Source organism: Teleopsis dalmanni, chromosome 1, assembly GCF_002237135.1.
Source record: "Teleopsis dalmanni isolate 2A chromosome 1, ASM223713v2, whole genome shotgun sequence".
Classification (NCBI taxonomy): domain Eukaryota; kingdom Metazoa; phylum Arthropoda; class Insecta; order Diptera; family Diopsidae; genus Teleopsis; species Teleopsis dalmanni.
Window position 1 is genome coordinate 77,080,410 of NC_051846.1, and position 22,980 is coordinate 77,103,389.

Sequence of the window (22,980 nt, forward strand, 5' to 3'; positions counted from 1 at the left end):
TTTAGTTATATGCAAGCACTTATTTATATAAGAGACGACGTTGCAATTAACTGTTATAATATCTATTTACTTTAGTAACTCATATAATTGTAGTTTTTTCTGTTTTAAATAATAGTCATTTATACAACGTCAATTGAGATTAAATGTGATAATTACAGGTATAATGGCTAGCAATCAATTTTAAATGGACTTCCTAGAAAATACTAAGCTTTTTTAAAATTGATTTGAAATAAATAAAATCACGATCGATTTAGATTGTCGCTGTAGGTGGCAAATTCTGAAAATAAATGACGCAAATCACATATCTATTCTATTCATATAAGCTAGTATCTACTATAAATGTAGATATTTATTTATATGTAATGAAGTCAGCTTTACCTAACAAAAATAAAAGGATTTGCTACTAACAACGCTTCTTAATAAATAATAAATAATAAATAAGTTTACATATACTGTGTAAAAAGTTCCATTCTACATGGTTTCTTTTTATAAAAATTTGTAAATGTATAACTTTCTTTGATATCAAATTATGTGTATACAAACTACAACTACTGATTTTGTCTTTTATATTGTCTATGAATATTTATTGAGTTGTTGGAAAATGAATATTCTATTTCACCGTTAAAACAAGACACGGTTTCGTCTATTGTCTATATCTATTGCCATCTTTCTGAAAGTAGTGAAAGTAATTTCCCCACGTTTATAAAACTTTTAATCTTTACTGGCATAAAGAAAACAAACTCAATCACTTTTAATTTTCAATCACTAATTTAAAATAGGGGATTGAAAAACTATTTAGTAAAGGTCAGAAATAATAAGAGTTGGAAAGTACGAAATATGAAATATCATGAATATGAATATCATGACATATTATATGACATATTAACTAGTAATATAGTAACTGTGATCTGAGCCAACCAATTTCTCGTTCGTTGTGATAAATCACAAACATAAATACAACAGATCAAATTTTTTTTTTATTTTATTATATTATAATTGTATGTCAAGATTTAAAAAGATTTAAATGAGACTAGTTTTTCGCATGATTGATAAGTCTACAAACAAAATTGTCACACATACACCAGTGAATATCCTTCAATAAAAGCAATAGAAAGGTGATTGTTTTCACAACAATCCATCGTGTACTCGTGTATGGAATTTCGTTTGGAGGTGTAATATGTCCATATTTCTTAAAAATGGCACATAAACGTTGATTTTGATCTTCACAACTGCATGATTACAAATTTTTTGGGTGTGTGAGCTTAAAGATATTGATGTGGAAGATATATTGTTTGAATAACAGCACTTTTTATAAGATATGTTGTTCGAGAAATTTCCTTGACGTATAATTATGGCGATGTAAATTAACCACCAATATCATTCGGACTTTTTAATGGAAACACGAAAGCATACCCACGTAACGTATTGAAATAAACATCTAAATTCCTAGTATGTTTTTCTTACGTTTATCTTTAGAATAATATAATTTTCAGACATACTCCAAATGTCAAAAAATTATAATAATCCGTATTTGCAAAACCAAAAAGGGTACAGAAATTGGCTGATAATAAATTATATTATATTTAATTAGATATATGAAAAATAATAGCACTTGATCATTTTGTTTAATGAATTCTAACTATTTTATAGCAAAACGAAAGATTTTGTTTTTAGTGTCTTATTATAGCAGAAACTGCTACATGAAACTACTTTTAGTTTTTCTGATAAAAGAAGTGATAATTTTGATACTTAATATATATTTTGTTTCCTTACAACCTTCAACCATTTCGAATGAATTCATATTAATGGTAAATAAATAAACTTTCAGTATATTCAAAGTCACAGTATATAATATTTTATATATTAAAACAAATGAATTATGATTCATGGATTAAAACAAATTATTACATAATTTTTATACGGTTCTTTTCTAAGTAGTGTAGGACATTAATAAATATTATTTCGATCAGTTAGTCATTATAAAAACATAAAATTGCTTCTAAGACTTGAATCGTTGTTAACTTAACTGCATAGACTGCAATAACTTTTAATACTTTAATAAAAAAATGTTTTGTGGGAGGTAAAATAAAAATTATTGAATACTCAATTTAAATCAAGTCCTCCTATTCGAGAGACAATTTAGTGATTAAAGTTGTCGACTTATCTAACACTTCAAGCATATTTATGAAATAGCACAACCCTATTGATATTAAAAGCTATCGAAGACGCGTTCCTATGAGTGAAAAAACAGGAAAATAGAAAAATAGAAATATAAAAATGAAATATAGAAAAATAAATAGCTGTTTATGATTTTACGCCATTGTGTATGTATAGATTTATAGATATATGTAAAATATAAATATATAATATATGGGCTAGATTGATTTGAATTGTTTTTTTTACCCTAAATCGGACAACATTGTCACATAACCCTAACCAAAGTTTAATAACGTAACACTTTTCAACTGAACATTTCTTTTCGATATATTATCAGATATAAGCAATTCAAGAATTCTGTCCGGATGAGAACTTACTGTGTGATTCAACAAAATTATATATGCCAATTAATAGATTAATTATCAGCAGTTTGAGCGGCAGTGTCAAGAAAAACTATCTACAGAAAAATGGTCCCGAATATTTGATGAGACTAATTCCACTACAAACAAATGTGACGATTTAAAATTCAAGATATATCATTTTTTTCAAAGTTGCGTTTGGGGTTACTGTACGTAGTGGCCAAGCTAGACGAACTTTGGATGTCAGCGACATCAGAATTGCGAGGCTCTTTTCATTACCGAATTATAAAAGTAAATAGTTTACATTCACTAATACGACGAAGCAAGTATGAAAGTTTTATTTTTAATTAAATTAAAATAAACACAAATTCAAATAAATTAATTTATCTACTTTTAGCATCACTTAATTGTTTTTAAAATTATATAATAATTTGCAACAACCGCTATTCTCGCTTTAATTGATAGAATTGCCAATGGAAATAATCTCTCTTGTCTCATCATACTTCTCAAGTAGGTTTTAATCAATATTAATTTTGAGAATCTTCTTTGAGTAGAAGCTGGACTGACTGGAACTGTGAGCATCGTTCTGGTTACTATTTAAACATTTGGATATTTTTCCTCTAAATTATTTTCTTTAATATACTATATGTTCTATTTTATATCGTTGATTGAGTCTACTAAGTTCGATTTTAAAAACAGCAGTCCCTCATACAGTTTAATAGGCCGAATTATAGCTAAAGAATTATAAAACTTGAGATGGTCGTCGTTTGGTGTACTATTCATATGATTAATGTCATAACTTCTGCTCAAAAAGTATCCGGATTTTGGTGTTTGTTAACTATTCCTTAAATAAGAGACCTTTTTCAAAAATTGTTTTTTTGTTATGTTGGTACACCTTATGTTCACTTCTTGACATATGGTACAAATTTGAGCGCCATCTGTCAATTAGTTTGTTTACAGTAGCTGTTAATGTGAGACTATCTCAAGTCCATTTAGCGATTTTTACTATGGAAAATTCTTGTTGTACGCGATTTTTTGACCAAACACGGCACCACTATCATCGCTCAGGCACCATATTTGCCAGATATGGATCCGTACGACTTTTTCCTGTTCCCGAAGGGGCTCAAATTGCCCCTTCGTGGTAAGCATTTTGAGTCGATTGAATCGGTAAAAGAGAATTTGTTGAAGGAACTAAAAGCCATACCTTCACGGACCTACGAAAAGTGTATGGAAGATTGGGTTAAGTGTTGGCATATGTGTATCGCTTCAGAAGGAGCATATTTTTAAGAAGATAAAATCAATTTGGAATAAAATTTAAATTTGTGTGTTTTATTTGCAAATTCCGAGTACTTTTTGAGCAGAAAATGTATAAGTGCTTTGAATCGATAACTTTTTGCCAGACCCTTCTTGGCGCGAGACCATCGGCCGTTGCCGATGTCGGTGACGTTGCCTTTTTAAAGGCAACTTGAAGTTTCAAAGAAGAACTCTTAACTATCTTTAAAATAACATAATGCAACAAATATCGTTTACTTATATATTTTATTTAAAATATATTGTTACATTATTATTAATAACAATAATATATCTTTGTAATATTTTAAGATTACAATGAAAACTTCATGATGACCTCAATTAACAGGTTGTATTAAAGTTCCATTTTAAATGTTTCGCCTAATGTGGGCTTGTGCTTTTGTGCATAAATTTACATAAAATTTTTTTTTCTATATTGTGTATACAGCAGATATTGCCAATAAAATGACAAACAATAAATTTTATTGTTACGTTCAAATGGAAATTATAAAAATATAAATCTCTTAGTGAAGCGATATTTTCAAATAATAAAAAAATATAAAACAATGTTATGAACAAAACTAAAAAATAATGTGAAATAAATTAATTGCTTAAATTAACATTACTTCACATTGTTATTGTAATTGTATTGTTTTATTTGTTGCAATTATTGTTGTTATAATTGCACTGTGAGCAACAACCACAACAACAACAACAATATCGAGCAATTTTACGCTTTGCAAAAGTGTAATGAATAACAAAAGCGGAACATCGTGTATTGCGGCGTTACAATTTATGCCCGTACAAATTAATTTTCAAAGTACATAATATTCACTTTTTTGTTTTTTCATTTTTGCCATCATTAATGTACTTTTATTATACTTGGCTGTATCCGCTACTTCATCAAAATGTTTTTTTTTGTATTATTTTTTTGTATTGTTTTGTTATTTATTTATTTATTTTGACTTGCTTCGTTGTTTCTTTGTTTTATTTTTATTTAATTACCACATGTGAGCTTTAATTAAAATTGTAAATTATTAAAAAGCATAATAATAATAATAAAATTCCATTAATTAATAAATAAATTCTCAGAGCAACAAAAAGACTTGCACTGGTCCTATACATGCACACTACATACTCATAAATACAGAAGTATGTGCAAAAACACACATACCTTTGCTTTAAGCTACACGTAGTGGTTCCAATTGTACAGTTCTTAATTAATTGCCTGCGCCACCTACCATCCTTGTGATTTTATTATTATACGACAACCATAAAAATTGTTCGTTTTCCTTATTTTTTTGTATAAGCTTCGTATGAGTATCAAAATTCAATGCGAATCGTTGTTGTTGTTAGTGCTGCTGCAGTCACTGCTTGTCATTGCCTGCCTCTGCTCTTGTTGTCGAATTTTACATTTTACTCTATAATTGTTAAGGCTTTTTCATATCATTGCGTTAACCACATAATAAATATTGCTTCCGTATGCAAGCCACCAGCTACAACAAGCAAAACAATAACAATGTGAATCTCAAGGCTTAAACAACAACAACAATAACACTAATAATAACAACAACAACAACTGCAATTCTGTAATATAAATTTCGAAGGCATTATTTAAATGCTCATACGTACTACTTTATTGCATCTTGCTACGTATACACATACATATGCATATGTATGTACGTGTGCTTGTGTGTTTATTATATTAGTGTATGCATATCTTAATCTTGCAGCCTTCATAAATTTTGCCAATTTTCAAAAATTGCTTTAAACAAATGTGGTAACATTTTTCTTTCATTTAAATCTTAATTTATTTTTATTTCACTCAGGCGATATCAAAGAATTTATTTTTATTTTTATTTTCTAGCCAAAAAATTATATCTGTTTTCAGTAAAAATTTTATTTTTTCGAATATATGCTACAAATGAATGTAATTATATACAAGGTGTTTTTTATGGTCGAATTATTTATCCAAAACTCCAAAAAACCTTATAAGTTCGGAGATGAGTTTTCAATATAAAACAGGATACACAAAGAAAACTCATCTTATATATGCACCCCATGCCGCTGGTTACACGCCTGATATCTCCATCAAACACTTTTACAACGCTGAGAAGAAAAACTTCTAGAGACGTTTTAGATATGTGTATGTGTAGGTCACACATTTCTATTTGAAGTATATATGGATACGTCATTGGGCATAGTCCATACACTCCTTTCTTTTTTAATTCGTAATAATTATTATTCCGATTTATATTAAAAAATATTAGTTATAGTCAGTTGGATTCGAATAGCAAAGAAAAGACAAGAACAAAAATTTAGATAAATTAAAATAAATTTTTGTCCTTGTCTTTTTTTTGCTATTCGAATCCATATAACTTTTAAATAGTTTCTTTTTATCACAAAGACTCATCAGACTCTTCAAAAATATTAACATTAAAAAATTAGTTATAGTCATTCATACCTGTCAGATTGTAATAAAATAAATACATTCAAAAAAGAAAAAAATAATCTTAAAAATAAAATTTATTCAAAAAAAAACAACTTAATATATCTAAACAACACCTAACTTAGTCAAAAAAAAAACTCTCAAACAATGTTCCAGTTCTTCGAAAAATCACAATTATTTTTGGTTCATTTAAAATATGTTATTGATTGCCTGATTTTTGCACTTATATTACTTAAAAAATTTTAACAATAGAACAATGTTTTATTTAATTTTAAATTGTAATTTGTTAATTATTTAAAAATTGTCATAAATATTATTTTTTTTTTGTTTTTTATGCATCAATATTTTTGTATCATGATTTTATCAACAAAAATAGCCAAATATACTCATTTTTATATAATTGGTTATAAGGTTTTTGGCTAAAGGTTTATTTAGAGAATATTTTCTCTGGTACCCTATAATTGGTTAATGTTACAAACTGAACTTCAATCAATCTAAGTCTTTGCATTTTTTAAAAAGAGAGTATTATTCCAGAAATACACATATTTTTCATATCATTCATATAATTCAACATTTGTTGCAGAAATGCACTAAATATCTGTAACTGGAAGCCCCATTTTATTAAAACGTTATCACAGCCTGCAATGGACTGTCAGAAGATCGGTGAGAATTCGTTATAAGTGAAAGCCCCATTTTGTTGAAACATTATCGCAGCCTGTAATGGACTATCAGATGTTCGGTGAGACTTGATATCCTCTCTGTTTAGTTTAAAGAGTCAATTAGAGATGGGTTAATTAATCTGTTTATTCTGTCTTTGACCCTTACAGTTTATACCTATATTGACCTTTACAGTTTATACGATATTATAGAACGATTCAGATCCAATTTACGTTGGGCTTATCGTTTGATGAGGCTCAATGTTTGAATTTTGATAACTGAGATTATAGAATGTGTCAGATGCAATTAATTGACTTTGGGGTTATCGTTTGGTAAGGCAAACAGTTTATTCAATAGTTTTTAACTTGATAATCTTTTCAATGTTTGAATTTTGATAACTGAGATTATAGAATGAAACAGGTCCAATTAATTGACGTTGGCGTTATCGTTTGAACAAGCAGACAATCTTATCAATGTGTTTGAGCCCCCTAATGTCAAACAGAGAAAGTTGACAACCATAACAAATATGATAAAAAAAAAAACTTATGAAGATTACCTTTTTCGAAGACAAGCCACTATAGCTGTCTTATGTAAAAAGTATCTAAAACATTTAATATATACAATTGGCAATTATTTATTTGGAATCACTTCATTATTTTCATTACTTAACTATAAATATTAACTATATTCTTTACTATATATGTTTCAAAAACCAGACTTATCGTAGAGTACATCTAATATTTTTCATAAATAAATTATAGTCTTAGGTATACTGATATTTTAGAAAGCATTGTTACAAATTACGTTGCTGATGTTGTTTCTTATGTTGATGATGTAAAAGCTTAGAAAACAAATATTATTTCGGTGTTTGTTAATTATATAAAATTAGAAAGACAAAAAAGAATTTATTAGATTAGTTCTCCAAAGTTATATTTAATTGATAAATTTTTTAAAATAATATTAACGAATATAGTTCCAATATATATGACATTAAGTGATGCAATTCATCATCTGTGAGCACTAATTTCACTAACTTTTTAATGATGAAGCTTCTATATATTTAATCTGCATAGTTAAATAGAAGTTTAGTGTAGTTCTGGATATAATGATTAAAAATTTGAAATAAGAATAGTAAATTTCAAACTTTTCAAATAGACTTGCTTTAATTAAATAGTAATTTTTATATTGTAAACGTAAACCAAAAAACTTAAAATCCATAAAAATGTAAGAAATTGATTCAATGAGTAAAATAAAATAATGGATTAATAAGAATATTTTTGAATAAATAAAAATAAGCATAAAAGTGAATAAATAAATTAAGAGTTGAATATATTCTTTATTCAACTACTTTTCACTTTTCTCACAGAATATTATAGTAAAAAATGACTAAATTATTATATGTATTTCTGTTTATATAAAATTAATATATATTTTTTTACACTTAAATAATCTATTTAATTAACTTTATTTTCATTTCTATTGACATTGAATTATATGTATGTAAGTTCATCTAATTACATTATTTTGTCATCAATTTCATTAGAATAACTGCAGGCAATTACTTCGAAATGAAAGTAACTGCTTTGATCATTGAAAAATAATAGCACACATTGTATGTAGATTTTATCCAATTATCGCATGAAAATAATTTTCTAAGAAATTAAATTTTTTATTAAATTTTTTTATTAGTTTTCAAAAAAAAATTGCGTGTAAATGAAACATTAAAAGTTCGTGGAATTGTATGTAGTGGAAATGATTAAATGGAAATATGAAAATTATATATCAATAAACAGAATGTGTGGAAATTTTTTAAACTTAATTCTAAGTTTTTTGTTTATTTAATAGTTGATATTGATATATCTTTGAATTCCAAAGAATATATATATTTATTACTTTTTGAAGGTATTAGAGAAATTTCTTGTTTCTTGAAGTTAAAAGATACTTATGTAGGCAACTGCGACAACTCAAAAATGCAATTAAAAAATTTATAATTTAAAAATATATTAATGAAGTATAAAAACCTATATTACAAAGATCAAATATATAATGGCTTGTATTTAATAATAAAAACGAAAAAATTGGTGGTAATAATTTTTCAAAACCATAGACTTCAGGAATGGAAAAGACTTACAATACTCCTAAACTGACGAACATTTTGTATATAGGTAGGTGAAGTCAAGAGACTCTACAATGCTTTCATAAAACCCATTCTAAAAATGTACGTCATATGCTGTATCACAGTAACTTTCAATCCTAAAACATATGTATAAAATATACAAATATTTATACACGATATAGTATTCGCTGAAAATCATATAAAAAATTATCCAAACAATATGATACCTCCAAGTCTTAACGTTAAAAACAAATTATTCAAATAAAAAAAAAATTACAACACAAAATTGGAGAGGTCTATTGCAGTAAAATAATAAAATATACCGTTTCTTTCTAAATACGTAATATAGCGCTAAAAAAAAGTCATGCTATCTGTAAAAGTTCCAATATAAAAAAAGTTTATCTGAACCTAAGATAAGGTAACATACAGCAAAGCCATTCATCATTGATGGTCAAGTAAAGCTTACAACGTCCGTTGAAGTCTTATAATTCACAATTCAAGTCAATTTTTCCAAGAGTGACGAAACTAGTTGAATTTACACATCTACCACAATTTATATTAAAACGAATATCTCACTAAAAAATCAGTATAGAAAATATAGGATAAGAGATTCTAGTATCAATCTGTTACTTAAAAATACTCCACTCATTCAAATCAATTCGTTTTTTTGTAAAACTTAATATAATTCCTGATACGTATCAGGGACTAAACATATATTAAACAGTTACATTGTTTATGCGACGAAATAAGAGTACTTACCCCACTGTCCTTTTTATGAAATTTTTTCATTTCTCAGACTATGATATACCTAACTAATGAAACCCCATACATAATAACGATGTTTTGCTATATCGAAGGGATGTACAACTTAACTAAGCTAATCAGAATTAAAAAAAGTTAACAGAAATTATTTTTAATAAGAAATTAGTGAAAAAAGAAGGAGCCTTACATTTCTAATGCTTATCTACAGTAAGACTCTAAAGAAAGTGTCATCACTGGTAAAGTCGGGGTAAAAAAACTAAAGTTTTTTAAAATATTTCTTACAAGTTTATTATATGTCGTTTTAATTGTTTTGTTTGTCCCTTATATCTTGTACTTGCAATTTTTCTTATTTGAAAAAATAAAAAGAATATGTACACACATGTGTGCTTTGAACATCCATTTTGCATAACATTATTAGAAAAATAATTGAACTATTCCTTATTGCGACGACATTAAGTCTAAAGCTGCAACTGCTAAATGTGCTACTTGTATTGGTGGGGAATACATTTAAGCTCTAAATCTTTCTAACGTTAAATGCTACTATAATTGTAATTAAAAAATGTGTGTTTAAAATTAAATTCTATTACAATTACTTAATTACAAATAATTATCTATATTGTACTTACATATAATATTATTTTTGTGAGTGAATAATAAATACTTAAAACTAGTAAGAAAATGCATAATCCCACCAATAAAGTATACTTCTATAATTAATAATTATAATTCTATAATAAATAATTATAATTCTATAATAAGGAAGTAAGTACAAAAGTTTGATTAATAAATTAAAAATTAATAAATTAATTAATAAATTAATAAATTAATCAAATTTTTGTTGTTGTTTCTTCATTACTGTTCGAACCCTTCTAGTTTCTTTTCTTTTCGTCACATTTGACAAAAAAAATTAACATTAAAAATGTGACAATAAAAAATTATTTGTGATAAATATTTTAATAATATTATGTTCCATTAATAATTAAAATTAAGTTTTCAATGAAAAGTTGGTATATCTTTGTCTTAAAAAAACATAATTTTTTCGTAATTATATTTATGTACTTTATAACTGTTAACGAAATAATTAAAAATTTTTGATTTAATAAAAGTTTATTTACTCTTGAAGATGCAAAATTAAATACATTATATATGCAATTATTTGTATTCATAAATTTTAGAAATTGTTTCAAATTAAACCAAAATATTTCGAATATAAATTTTTGGCAACAAAATCAAACCGATATGGCAAAAATGTATAATAAATATTTAAATAAACATTTAGAAAAAAATCTTTGTATGCATATATGTTAATACAGCTTAAATTTGAAAAAATATTTGCATTAATTTATATCAAAATAAAAATAATTGAATTTGTATACCATATTTATTTGCAAAACATTTGTATTGCATTTTACTCATACGAGTATTTGGCTATTTTTGGTCTAATTAAGAATTTTATTATTAAAAATGATTTAAAGAGTGCAGCTGAAAAACATATTTTTGTTATAAAATTGACAAAATAATAAAAACAAAACAACTGTATAAGTATATAGTAAATATATTTATTTAACTTTATTTAAATACAATGGTACAATTGGTAAATGGCACATACAAATAATTTATTTATTATTATAAAAACAATGAAACAGATTTCTGATTAAGCACTTTTATTTGAAATACTTACCAATTACAATAAATTATTCCAAATGGAATGGCATTTTGTATATCTTGAGTTTTATTCCAATTTCAATAGAGAAAAAAATAAATAAATATATATTAAATTTATACAGCAATAAATCAATCTTCGTCTTGTTTATGCTTTTGTATCTGAAGTCGCTTCTCATGTAAAAATACGAATATCGATCAAATGTGCTTATATGAGCGAAATTGTTTATAGCAATCAAGAATTTGCCAACAACTAAAGAACAAAAAACCCAGAAAATGTGTGTATATTTAAACATGATGTAGTGTCACTTAATTTAGTTTTGCACGTTCTACATGAGATGTGAAATTTTTTTTAAACTTTTTGAAACAAGAAAAAATCAGCATAATTGAAAAATAAAAAAAAATAAAATGAAATAATTTTTTTTTTATATAAAGCAGAAGTACATTGAGCAAATAAAAAAAAATCCGCTTTGAACTGCTGCAGTCTATTTAGTAGATATGATTTACTAGGTAGGTATTGTAGAATAAGCAAAATATATACATCTTCGGCTTATGTAGCGTATAAGTAACATTTTAAATAATTCAAGATTATACTTAAATAATGCATAATGCGCTGAACCAGCAATACAGATATACATATACAATTTTGTAAAATGTGGCTAAAGAGTTTAATTTGAAGTTCTGATCGATGAGTGATTTCAGTGTAAGGGTAAAAAAAAATTATATTACAACCGACCCAACTATACTTTAGCTACTTTACAAAACTACAGGGTAGTTAAAGCCTGAATAAAAATCTGATAGTAACTGGCAAATTTTCAACGTATTCCCACTGGTAAATTCCTAGTCTTAATAGAATGCAACTGTCAATATATTTAAAATAGAGTGGAATAACGCGAAATTTTATTTCTTTTACACATCACAATTACACGCAATGAAGGTGAAAAGTTATTCAAAAATAATCATTATTCCAGAACTTCATCTTCTATGCCATCAGGCATAGCTTAACAGATATATTCTATCAAAAGTACATTTAACAGAAGTGACGTCAACTAACTCTACATAAGTAGGTTCAAAAAAGAAAAAGTAAATTAAAACTAATTTTCAGATTTAGTTACACATAACGTGTTGCCCTTATATGTGATAAAAAATTTAGAATTAGGAATGATGCTGGCAATAGTAATAAGACATTAATCTGTCTTATCTGTCATGATCTTATCTGTCATTAATCTGTCATGACTTATCTAAGTAGATGATATTAGCTAGCCGAGACTAGATATAGACCTGCCAAGTTTGTAGCGATACGAGATTATAGTCCTTAAACGCAATTAGTGATGATTCACATTATATCAGATGGGTAAGCATTTAACGAATTTTATGTTCCAGTTCTCTCCAATATCAAGAACGAAGTTCAATCCCTCAAAATTGGTAGTTTTAAAGAATTTTGGTCGAATTTTTGACAGAACCAAGCAGAAATTGAGGATATATGGTACTTTAAGGTTTTCTTGATACTCGATTCATAACATCTAATCATTTTTATTTCATGCGTAAACTTTGTCATCTTACATTGTTATATTAAAATACTAATTAACATTCTACAATTTTTTAGCTCCAATGACTACATAAACGGACTTTGTAGGTAACATACTTATGTTGAGCCAAGTATTCTTCGCTTTTTCAGCATTTGTATGGTATATATATAAATATATGAATTTTAAATATATATATATACATTATATATGAGTGTATGTATTTCGCAGAGGCTTAAATTATTAATTAAATAAGGATTAAATAAGTGGATTAAAACGCTTAATTGGTTCTCTGCAACGGTAGCGCCAATTTAAGCAATATTATCAACCATTCATTTCCATCTATATATTTGTGGTAAGAATCCAAAATACACAAAGCCCATGGCTCTGAATCAATATATCTTTTGTCCCCTGCTTAACGTTCAGTATTAAAATATTGCTTTTATATGCTCTTGGCTGCCACCAAAAATTTTTTTTTTATTACAATGAAGATGTAATGTTATGTTAGATATTAGATTTAACGCTTCTCGCTTACTTTTTATGGGGCTATGTTAAGTCACTGGTTTATGCCGTCAACTCTTGAAACATTAGAAGACAATGTTCATTCCAACAATGTTTCCATCTTATATTATCATATTAAGTTCGCACGCAACTAAAAAAATGCCCTATAAATGTACATCTCGAGTCTAACAAGTTCGTATAGAGAGCTTAGTTGTGTTCTAACAGTTCTCCTCGAGTTTTGAAAATGCATTGAAACATTTGGAGAAGTAATTGTTGTTGTCTAAGCTAAAATTAAGTTGTCTATATAATACACGTGTTAAGTTTTGTTGGCTTTTTGCTACGCACTTTCCTCTACGCGTAATATCGATTTTTACTATTATATTTTGGTGTTATTGCATCTAAGAATGAATATTGTCGATTATCAACGTATCGCAGTGAACCATTGTTAGATCAGCCCACGTTTAAAAAAAGAGGCTCTTTTCGTGCAGTAAAGATATAGCTAAGATTTTAGGTAACCGGTAGTTTTTCATGGTAAAAACTTTTAACATATATGTTACTTAAAATGAATTTCTAAAGGGTACAATTAGAGAGGTGACAAGTCAGTCTCCAAGTAAATCATTGGGTTGGTTGTGTTAAACTGTAATCGCCAAATTTTTTTAATATAAAAACGTAAAAGTTTTTCCACTCCCATAATACCATCTTGTATTTTAGCTAGTATTGAAAATTCTCTTGTCATTTCATACAATGTTTTTACTTCTCGAACCAAGAAATTATCTTGAACTCATTCCATTTTATGGGAATCACTCTGTATATGCCTGCAAAAGGATTTAATAATAGGTGTCGTGACTTAACTATGCTATAGGCAATTAAGACAATTAAGGTAATGAATTAACATTCTCTTAGAAGACATAACTTGTAAGAATACAATAGTTTTCATATCAATAAAATTGCACCACCCTGTATACTAGTTATCATATAAATTTTATGTAATATTAAATGTGCAAGTGCACATACAGAAAAAAAATTAATTGCAAGACAAAATCAAATTTGTTGCAAAATAAAAATGCAAAAAAAAATTCTATTGAAAACAATATGAAAAAATCAATTAAAAAATAATAAAACAAAAACGAATTAAGACTACAGCTGAGTACGGCGTTGGATACAGTTTGGTACCATGTAATATAGCTGTTGTGGTACCGATGGCGGCACATGAAAAAGCGGCAACTAACAAAGGCAATAATGCTATGTACTGCTTTATTCAATTAAAATTTATCATTAGGAGAAAAAGAACACAGTAAATACGAGTAACGAGAATAGAATGGGTGCAAATTCAGAAATATTAAAGGTGCCAAAAGTGAGGTACAAAGGCGGTATACGAACAGCAACGAGAGATAGGGTTTTCATGTGGCAAGTACAACAAAGTAATTACAATTAAGTTAAAATCAATATAATGACTAGAAACAAAAGCATCTCATGTACTCTTACATTTACACCAGAGCAAGTTCGTTTGCACCGAGTTGAATGGTGTGGAAAGAGTTTAAGAGCAGAAACTGAAAAATGACCTAATCCAAATGAAATAATAATAACTACAACAATGACTACTTTTTTAACAATACAATAATACGAAAGATTGTATACAAGTATACATAAATTATATAGAAATAGAGAGAACACAATATTCAAAAAAAAAAAAAATATAAGCTACATTATATTCTATTATATACACTATTTAAAAATGGATTTAAAAGGCAGTTTTAATGGTTGGTACCCACAGAGGGGCGGTTGGTAATGAGAAGCATTTAGCAGAGTATGTTTTGCAATATACATTAAGACTGAAAAGTTTTCGGAAATTCTCATTTAAAATTCGCGCGCTGTATATTTTTCGATATTTTAAGTTTATGTAGTTTGGCAGCACTGTCCTTAATTACTATGCCAAAAATGAGCGCGATCTGTCAGACAGTTCGTTTACGGCAGCTGTTGAAACCAGTTCCCCTCAGTAGTGCGTTGCGAAATGTCTTCGACGGTCGTACGACCGTCCTGAAAGGCTTTGTACCACTCATAAACTTGAGTTTTCGATAAAACTGATTCCCCATAAGCCTTTTGTAGCATTCGCAACGATTCTGCACACGAAATTTCGTTCGAAACACAAAATTTGATGCAAACTCTTTGTTCAATATTTTTTTCCATTGTTTTTTTCGCAACGCACTACTGAGGTGAACTGGTTTCAACAGCTGCCGTAAACGAACTGTCTGACAGATCGCGCTCATTTTTGGCATAGTAATTGTCCTTAATTTCTGCCAAACTACATAAACTTAAAATATCGAAAAATATACAGCGCGCGAATTTTAAATGAGAATTTCCGAAAACTTTTCGGTCTTAATGTATAAGCCAGTATATGAAAAAAAAAAATAAATAAATATTTAAAACTGACAACAAACACATTGTATAAGTGTAGGTTTGTATTTGTCTCTATAAGCGAGTATATCAAGCAATATATTAAGCGAACATGACAGACCGCGAGTCGTCGTCGTTGTTGTCATCATGTATGTAGAACGAAATGTAGCCTTAGCAGAATATTGTCGGCATCTACACAAAAGTCAGAAATAATTTATAAAGCTGCAATTAATATAATTAAATAAATAAAACACAGGCAAATGTTAGGTGAAAAATAACATAAAAGAAAAAAATAATTTCATAGAGGAGAAACACTAATTCACACAAGAATAGACTACATGGCTTAATAATATATATTACTTTATACATTTTATAAAAAGAATCTATTAAATTACGGTGTTGTCATGATTTTATTTAGGTTTCGTAAACAAATTTTAAATGAGAAATATACAATAAAATACAATTTAATGTTGACTTGAATAGACTGCAAGGCTGCTATTTCCGAGAAGAATACAGAAACGATATTTTGAAATATTTTTTGAAACATACTCGTACACAATGACTCGTGACTTTTGTAGATAATAAATAATATTGAGAGAAAATTATATTTTTAATAGAAAACATGTCAATGTCAATTAAAAATTAAATTAAAAATTACTAATAAAATATTTCATTCACATAGTGAGAAAAAGGAAAGTATATGTAATTACAAGTATGTTAAGATTTACCTAACTTTAACTACTCTTTAAATATATGTTGCTGGCACCTTGCCTCAAGAAAGCTGAGGCTCACTAGACCTTAGAATATAGACCAGAGCTGTCCAAAGCACGACCCGTAGGCTACGTGCGGCTTATATTTGCGACATGATTTTAATCTGCTACAATTCCGCAAGTTTTCTTTTGGATTACTAGTTAAACTACATTATTTTAATTTTATGGTATAATAAATAAATAAATAAGTTATTAATTAATAAAACTAAATTTAACATTATAACCGTGTGTTTATTTTTGTCGAAAACAACAATGAACTTATGTATTTGTTGCAGCAGACCTCCAATCTGTACAGTGATTAGTATTGGTTCGCGAAAAACTAGTCTGGACAGCACTGATATAGAGTGACTAAAATAGGATATAAATATTAAAATGTTTTCAATGGTTTTTTATACTAAGTGCTGGTACTGCATAGTACTATAGTGTTAGGATGGGTCTCAGGGTGTTTTATTCAGTTAGTTTACTGATAACTTTTATTCACGACTGCTTTATTATTTCTCAAAAACACATGTCGCCTTTTCGCGTGTGCTTAAAGGCGACGACACAATACAAAAATGACAAATAAATTAAAGGCCATGATACAATAAATCTTAATTCTAAACATATCGCCGCCTTTGATGGCTCCAGCAGACATCAACATTCAGATGGAATAGGTGCCAATTTATGGATTGCTCGGCGAACCTCTCCATTCTTTGTTTTTACATCAGCAACTCGAACCCAACCTTTAGCATCTCTTGTCACTTTCAGCACTCTCCCAATAAGCCATTGCTTAGAAGGCAAATTTTCTTCTGCAACTAACACCATATCACCTTCATTAAGGTTCTTCTGCTTCTTAGTCCATTTGACTTTCTGTTGAAGTTCATGAAGATACTCCGCCGACCACCTTCTCCAAAAATGTTGTTGTATGGCCGAAATTCGTAGCCATCTATCTTTATGAGACCATTCTTCGCTATCCACAGTAGGTTCCACAGTTCCAACCAACGGACCACCTGTTAAGAAATGTGCCGGTGTAAGAACGCTTTCATCATTTGGGTCGTTAGACAAGGTTGTCAAAGGTCTTGAATTTAAAACTGCCTCTACTTCCGCAACCACTGTTGCCAGCTCTTCAAATGTAAGATGTGATTGACCCAATATTCTAGCCAAATGATATTTTGCTGATTTTACAGCCGCTTCCCATAGTCCACCAAAGTGGGGGGATCTGGGTGGTATATGATGAAATTCAATACTATTGGCAGTACAATATTTTGAAATCTTGCCCTGTACTTGTTGATCAAAAAACTTGCATTTCATTTCCTCGAGCTCTTTACGAGTACCCACAAAATTAGTGGCATTGTCGCAAAATAATTTTAAGCATAAGCCGCGTCGAGCTACAAATCTTTTTAATGAAGCCAGGAAAGCCTTTGCAGTCAAATCAGAGACCACCTTCATATGCACAGCTTTTGTGGCAAAACAAATAAAAACAGCAATATAGCTTTTTGTTGTTCTGTACCCACGAAGTAGATACGTTGTTGTAATAGGGCCGCAAAAGTCCACTCCAGTCACAGTGAACGGCCTCGCTACGGTGACTCTAGAAGAGGGTAAATCGCCCATAATCTGATTACTCAATTTTGGATGGCATCTAAAGCATTGTAGACAACTACCAGTAATTTTGCGTATTACTCCTCTAGCATGAAATATCCAAAATCGCTGCCTAACTATAGCCATAAGCGCTTGCGTACCAGCATGCAAATATTTGAAATGAAGAAATCGTACAAAACTGCAAACTATTTCTGAGTTATTCGGTAACAAAATTTGATGTTTAGCATCATATGGTAATGCAGCCTTCGCTAATCTCCCACCAACACGTAGTAGCGGAACACCATAAGTATCTTCTACAAAAATGCTCAGATTTTTATATTTACTGTTTGCTGGCAATTCTCTATTCTTCGATAGCAGCTCAATTTCTTCTTTGAAATAATGTTGTTGCACACAGTAGAATATACGCACTAGTGCTTCATCTAATCTTTCAGCCATAGACTTAACGCTTCTTCGAAAGCCAAGAAGATTGGCAAAAATTCTTTGTAATTTTTCAAAATCGCTGAAGGTTTCAACCCACGTCACAAAAGAAGATTTCGAGTTATCCTCAGAGCATGTCTCATAAGGTATTTTTTTTTTCAAATTATTAACAGTCATTATCGTACTATTACGACTCCTTTCTTGGTCAGCATTAGTATTCTTTCTAGACTTATTTGGTGGCCACTCACAACAATCTCTCTTCAAGAAAGAAGGACCTGCAAACCAAATAGAATTAGATAGTTCATCTACATACGCACCTCTTGATATTATATCCGCTGGGTTAGACTTTGAAGGAACATGCCGCCAAATAAACGTTTTTGTCTGCTCTTGAATCAATGATACCCGGTTGGCAACAAATGTATTCCAATTTGATGGGTGCTCGCTCAGCCAATCTAGCACAATTTCGGAATCCACCCATAAATAGGTCGCGTCAATAGAAATTGGAAAATTGGATTTGGTTTTTGTCACTAGTTTCGACAGCAATTCCGCAGCCAAAAGTTCCAATTTTGGTAAAGATAAAGTTTTTAATGGCGCTACTCTGGATTTAGCACTCCACAACTGCATTGTAACGTCGTTGTCCACACATATTGAGCGAATATAAATACAACACCCGAAAGCTCTTTTTGATGCATCAGCAAATCCATGCATTTCAACTCTAGCAACTCGTTTTTCTGCCAAAACAAATCGAGGCACACTTATTTTCTTGACGTCTTTTAGATTTTCGCGGAATTCTATCCATTGACTATGTAAATTCATTGGTAGGGATTCATCCCAATTAGCCTTCAATATCCACAAATCTTGCATGAAAATCTTCGCCTTTACGATTAATGGGTTAATAAGCCCAAGGGGATCAAACAACTTAGATAGTTCCGACAACACTATTCTTTTTGTCACCGCTTTCGAACTATCAAAATCTGGCCAAACGTATCGAAACGTATCTCCCACTGGAGCCCAGATGATACCAAGAGTTTTTATTATTTCCTCATCATTCATCCGAAGAGTCTTTTCTTTATCAGCTTCAGGCACGAAATTAAGAAATTTTTCACTATTTGAAAACCACTTCCTTAACTTAAATTTTGCTGAGTTCATTATTGCTGATACTTGATTATATATTTCAAAAATTTCATCTTCATCATTTGATCCACTGATCAAATCATCCATATAAAAATCAGATAACACCTTTCTCGATCCAATCGGATATTTATCGATATAATCTTCACTTAACTGTTTTAAGCATCTTGTAGCTAAATAGGGGGCAGATGTTGTACCATAAGTAATGGTTCGCAAGCGATAGGCCTTTATGTTTTCATCTGAGGAAGACCTCCACAAAATCGTTTGATAATTCGCATCATCATCAGTCACCCATGCTTGGCGATACATTTTTGTTACATCTGCCGTAATTGCATATTTGTAACATCTAAATCGCAGTATTATAGATAACAGGTCATCTTGAACCAGTGGTCCTTTCATCATTACCTCATTTAATGACAAGCCACTGTCAGTTTTACAGCTACAATCGAACACAACTCGAAGTTTCGTACTCGTAGAATCTGGTCGTAGCACATACTGATGCGGTGCAAAATATTTTATCTTATCCATATCAGCTTCTTCAACGATCGTCATGTGACCTAAAGAGAGGTACTCATCCATAAATGCGTTGTAAGCGTCTCGTGTAGAGCGATCTCTACTCAACCTACGCTCTAGTGACAGCAACCGTCGTTTGGCAGCATTATAGGAACCACCCAAATCACTTACTGTTGTTTTAAATGAAATTTTCGTAATAAATCGGCCAGATGTATCTCTACGAATTGATTCACGGAAAATTTTCTCGCATTCCTCTTCTTCTTCGGTTAAAAAATTTGATTTAGTTGAAATCTGTTCTATTTTCCAGAATTTTTCAACCAATTGACTCAAGTTTTCATTCTCATTATGGTTGTGATTGACCAGCATATTATTTATTTTATGACTAGGCGCTAAACATTCTTCTGCTTTGCCTGCAACTATCCACCCTAGTATGGATTTCTGTAGGGTTGGCAACCTTTCATTAAGATAAATTCGTCCAATCGACAACAAATCGAAGAAAATTTCCGCACCAATTAAAATATCTATACGCGCTGGCTTATTGAACATTGGATCAGCCATTTGAATATTTTTTGGTAAATTCCAGTCCGCAACATCGACATAACGGTTAGGTTTGGAGCTTGTTATTTTCGGTAAAACATAAAATTGCAGACTGACTTCGAATTCATTTATTTTTGATTTGATGGTAGCCACAGTTTTTGTTTTAAAGCTAGTTACAACGTCTCCAACACAGCTAGCATCTAATTTACAAGACGTTTTTTTTAATAACAGTTTTTGAGCAACTTTCTCACACATCAAATTTACTTGAGAGCCAGAATCTAATATGGCTCGCATTTGGTGATATTTGCCAAACTTGTCCGCTACCATTACTACTGCTGTTGCCAAAAAAACCTCGTTTTCAGTCATTACATTCATAACTGATGACTGAGCTGTCTCCTGTGTTGACGTAGATGGCCCATTTTTGCATCTTTGTTCATTTGGCTCCAAGATATAATCTTTATGTAAAAGTTGATGATGAGATAAATTACATTTCGAGCATTTAACAGCAGAGCATTCTTTTTGAAGGTGTCCCCTTTTTAAACATGTAAAACATACCTTTATTCTCCGTGCTACGAAAAAGCGTTCTTTTAAAGAAAGCTTTCTAAACTTGCTACAATCTGCAATCTCGTGGCCACTGCCATTGCAGACTTCACATAAAGGTTTTGTAACTGCAAGAGAGGTTGAGTAGTTGCGGTTATTTCTATACTCTTTTTGATAGTTTACAGCCTTTGAATTCACTTGATTAACTTTATGTTCCCTTGCCTCAAGGTTCTCACATCGCCTCGTCAAAACTGCTGAACATTCATTCCAAGTTGATAGCTTCCTGTAATCCACTGATTCTTCCCATTTGACCTGCGAATCTTCGTCCACTCTTTCCATCACCAAATGAATTAACATGGCATTCGCTATATCTTTGTAATCACCTAATGATAGCATTGCATTCAAATGTGCATTCGCTGCATTTAATACATTTCTTAAATGAACTGCAGATGGTTTTGTTAATTTTGGGACAGCAAAGAGGGCTGTAATATGTTCCTCGAACATCAACGCTTTTTATCGAAGCATTCCTTCAATCGATCGAGTGCTTTGGGGTAATTGTCCTCTGTGACATCAAAATCGTCAATAGCTGCCAGCGGCTTAGAGCCCAAGTGCTCTTTAAGTATCAAAAATCGTTCACAGTCATCAAGCATTTCATCCTGGTTGATTAATTTATTAAACAAGGCTATAAATTTCGGAAATTCGCTATACTTCCCTTCAAATTTCGGTAATTTTACTTCCCGATGACTTCTTGGGCCCGGCAATAACGATGTTGTATTCGTTGCATTGACATCTACCAGTGATAGCTTTCTTTTTTTTAGTAAACTCATTATTTTTGCTTTCGTGGCCACAAATGCATCTTCAACTTCTGCTGTAATTGCTTCGCTTGAAGAAGTATCTGCACCTTGGTTTAGTTTATCGATATCTGCTTGCACACTCAGAAACTGTTTGAAGTAATTTTCTGTCAAACTAAGCCTGCAGTTAAGTTCTTCTGTTGACAAACTTGACCCTTTTTTCAAAATCATTGATTTTATGCGAGTGATGTTGCCTTTGGTGCTGCCTCTCAACGCCTTCAATTCCGCCATTTTCTTAGACCCTTTCTGCACGCCTCCTTGCTCCCCGTCGCTGAGTTCGTGAATTTCTGAGTCTAACATTTTGCAATTATATTTTTTTTTCTGGATCACTATCCCTTTTCTGGATCACTATCCCTTTTATGGATCACTATCCCTTTTATGGATCACTATCCCGGGTTTCGGCACCAATGTTTTATTCAGTTAGTTTACTGATAACTTTTATTCACGACTGCTTTATTATTTCTCAAAAACACATGTCGCCTTTTCGCGTGTGCTTAAAGGCGACGACACAATACAAAAATGACAAATAAATTAAAGGCCATGATACAATAAATCTTAATTCTAAACACAGGGTATGAAAGATATGAAAGCCCTTATTGGGCTTCTTATGCAGTCACTAAAGGCATGATTGATGTCTTACAATCAAAAAACACTTCAATGAAGTTATCAAAAAATAAGAGAGAAAGAATTTTTCAAATCAATAATGCTAACTAATGTCAGGCAAAACGATTTTTCATTGCTTGATATAGCTAACAAGAATAAATATAAAG

The 22,980-nt window shown here is 30.0% G+C and overlaps 2 protein-coding genes across 2 annotated transcripts in view; one reads left to right on the forward strand and one right to left on the reverse strand.

Annotated features, from left to right (window-relative positions):
- LOC119682210 (MATH and LRR domain-containing protein PFE0570w-like) overlaps positions 1-22,980 on the forward strand; it is a 98,189-nt gene that overhangs the window by 69,077 nt on the left and 6,132 nt on the right. The gene's annotated exons all lie outside the window — the stretch shown is intronic.
- Positions 17,277-20,840, reverse strand: LOC119685363. The gene has a single exon (XM_038099622.1). The coding sequence runs from the start codon at positions 20,838-20,840 to the stop codon at positions 17,277-17,279; it is 3,564 nt and encodes a 1,187-aa protein (XP_037955550.1).

Bases quoted from the DNA above. Each gene is read 5' to 3' on its own strand.
- LOC119685363 (XM_038099622.1), bottom strand. From the start codon at position 20,840: ATGGCTGATCCAATGTTCAATAAGCCAGCGCGTATAGATATTTTAATT.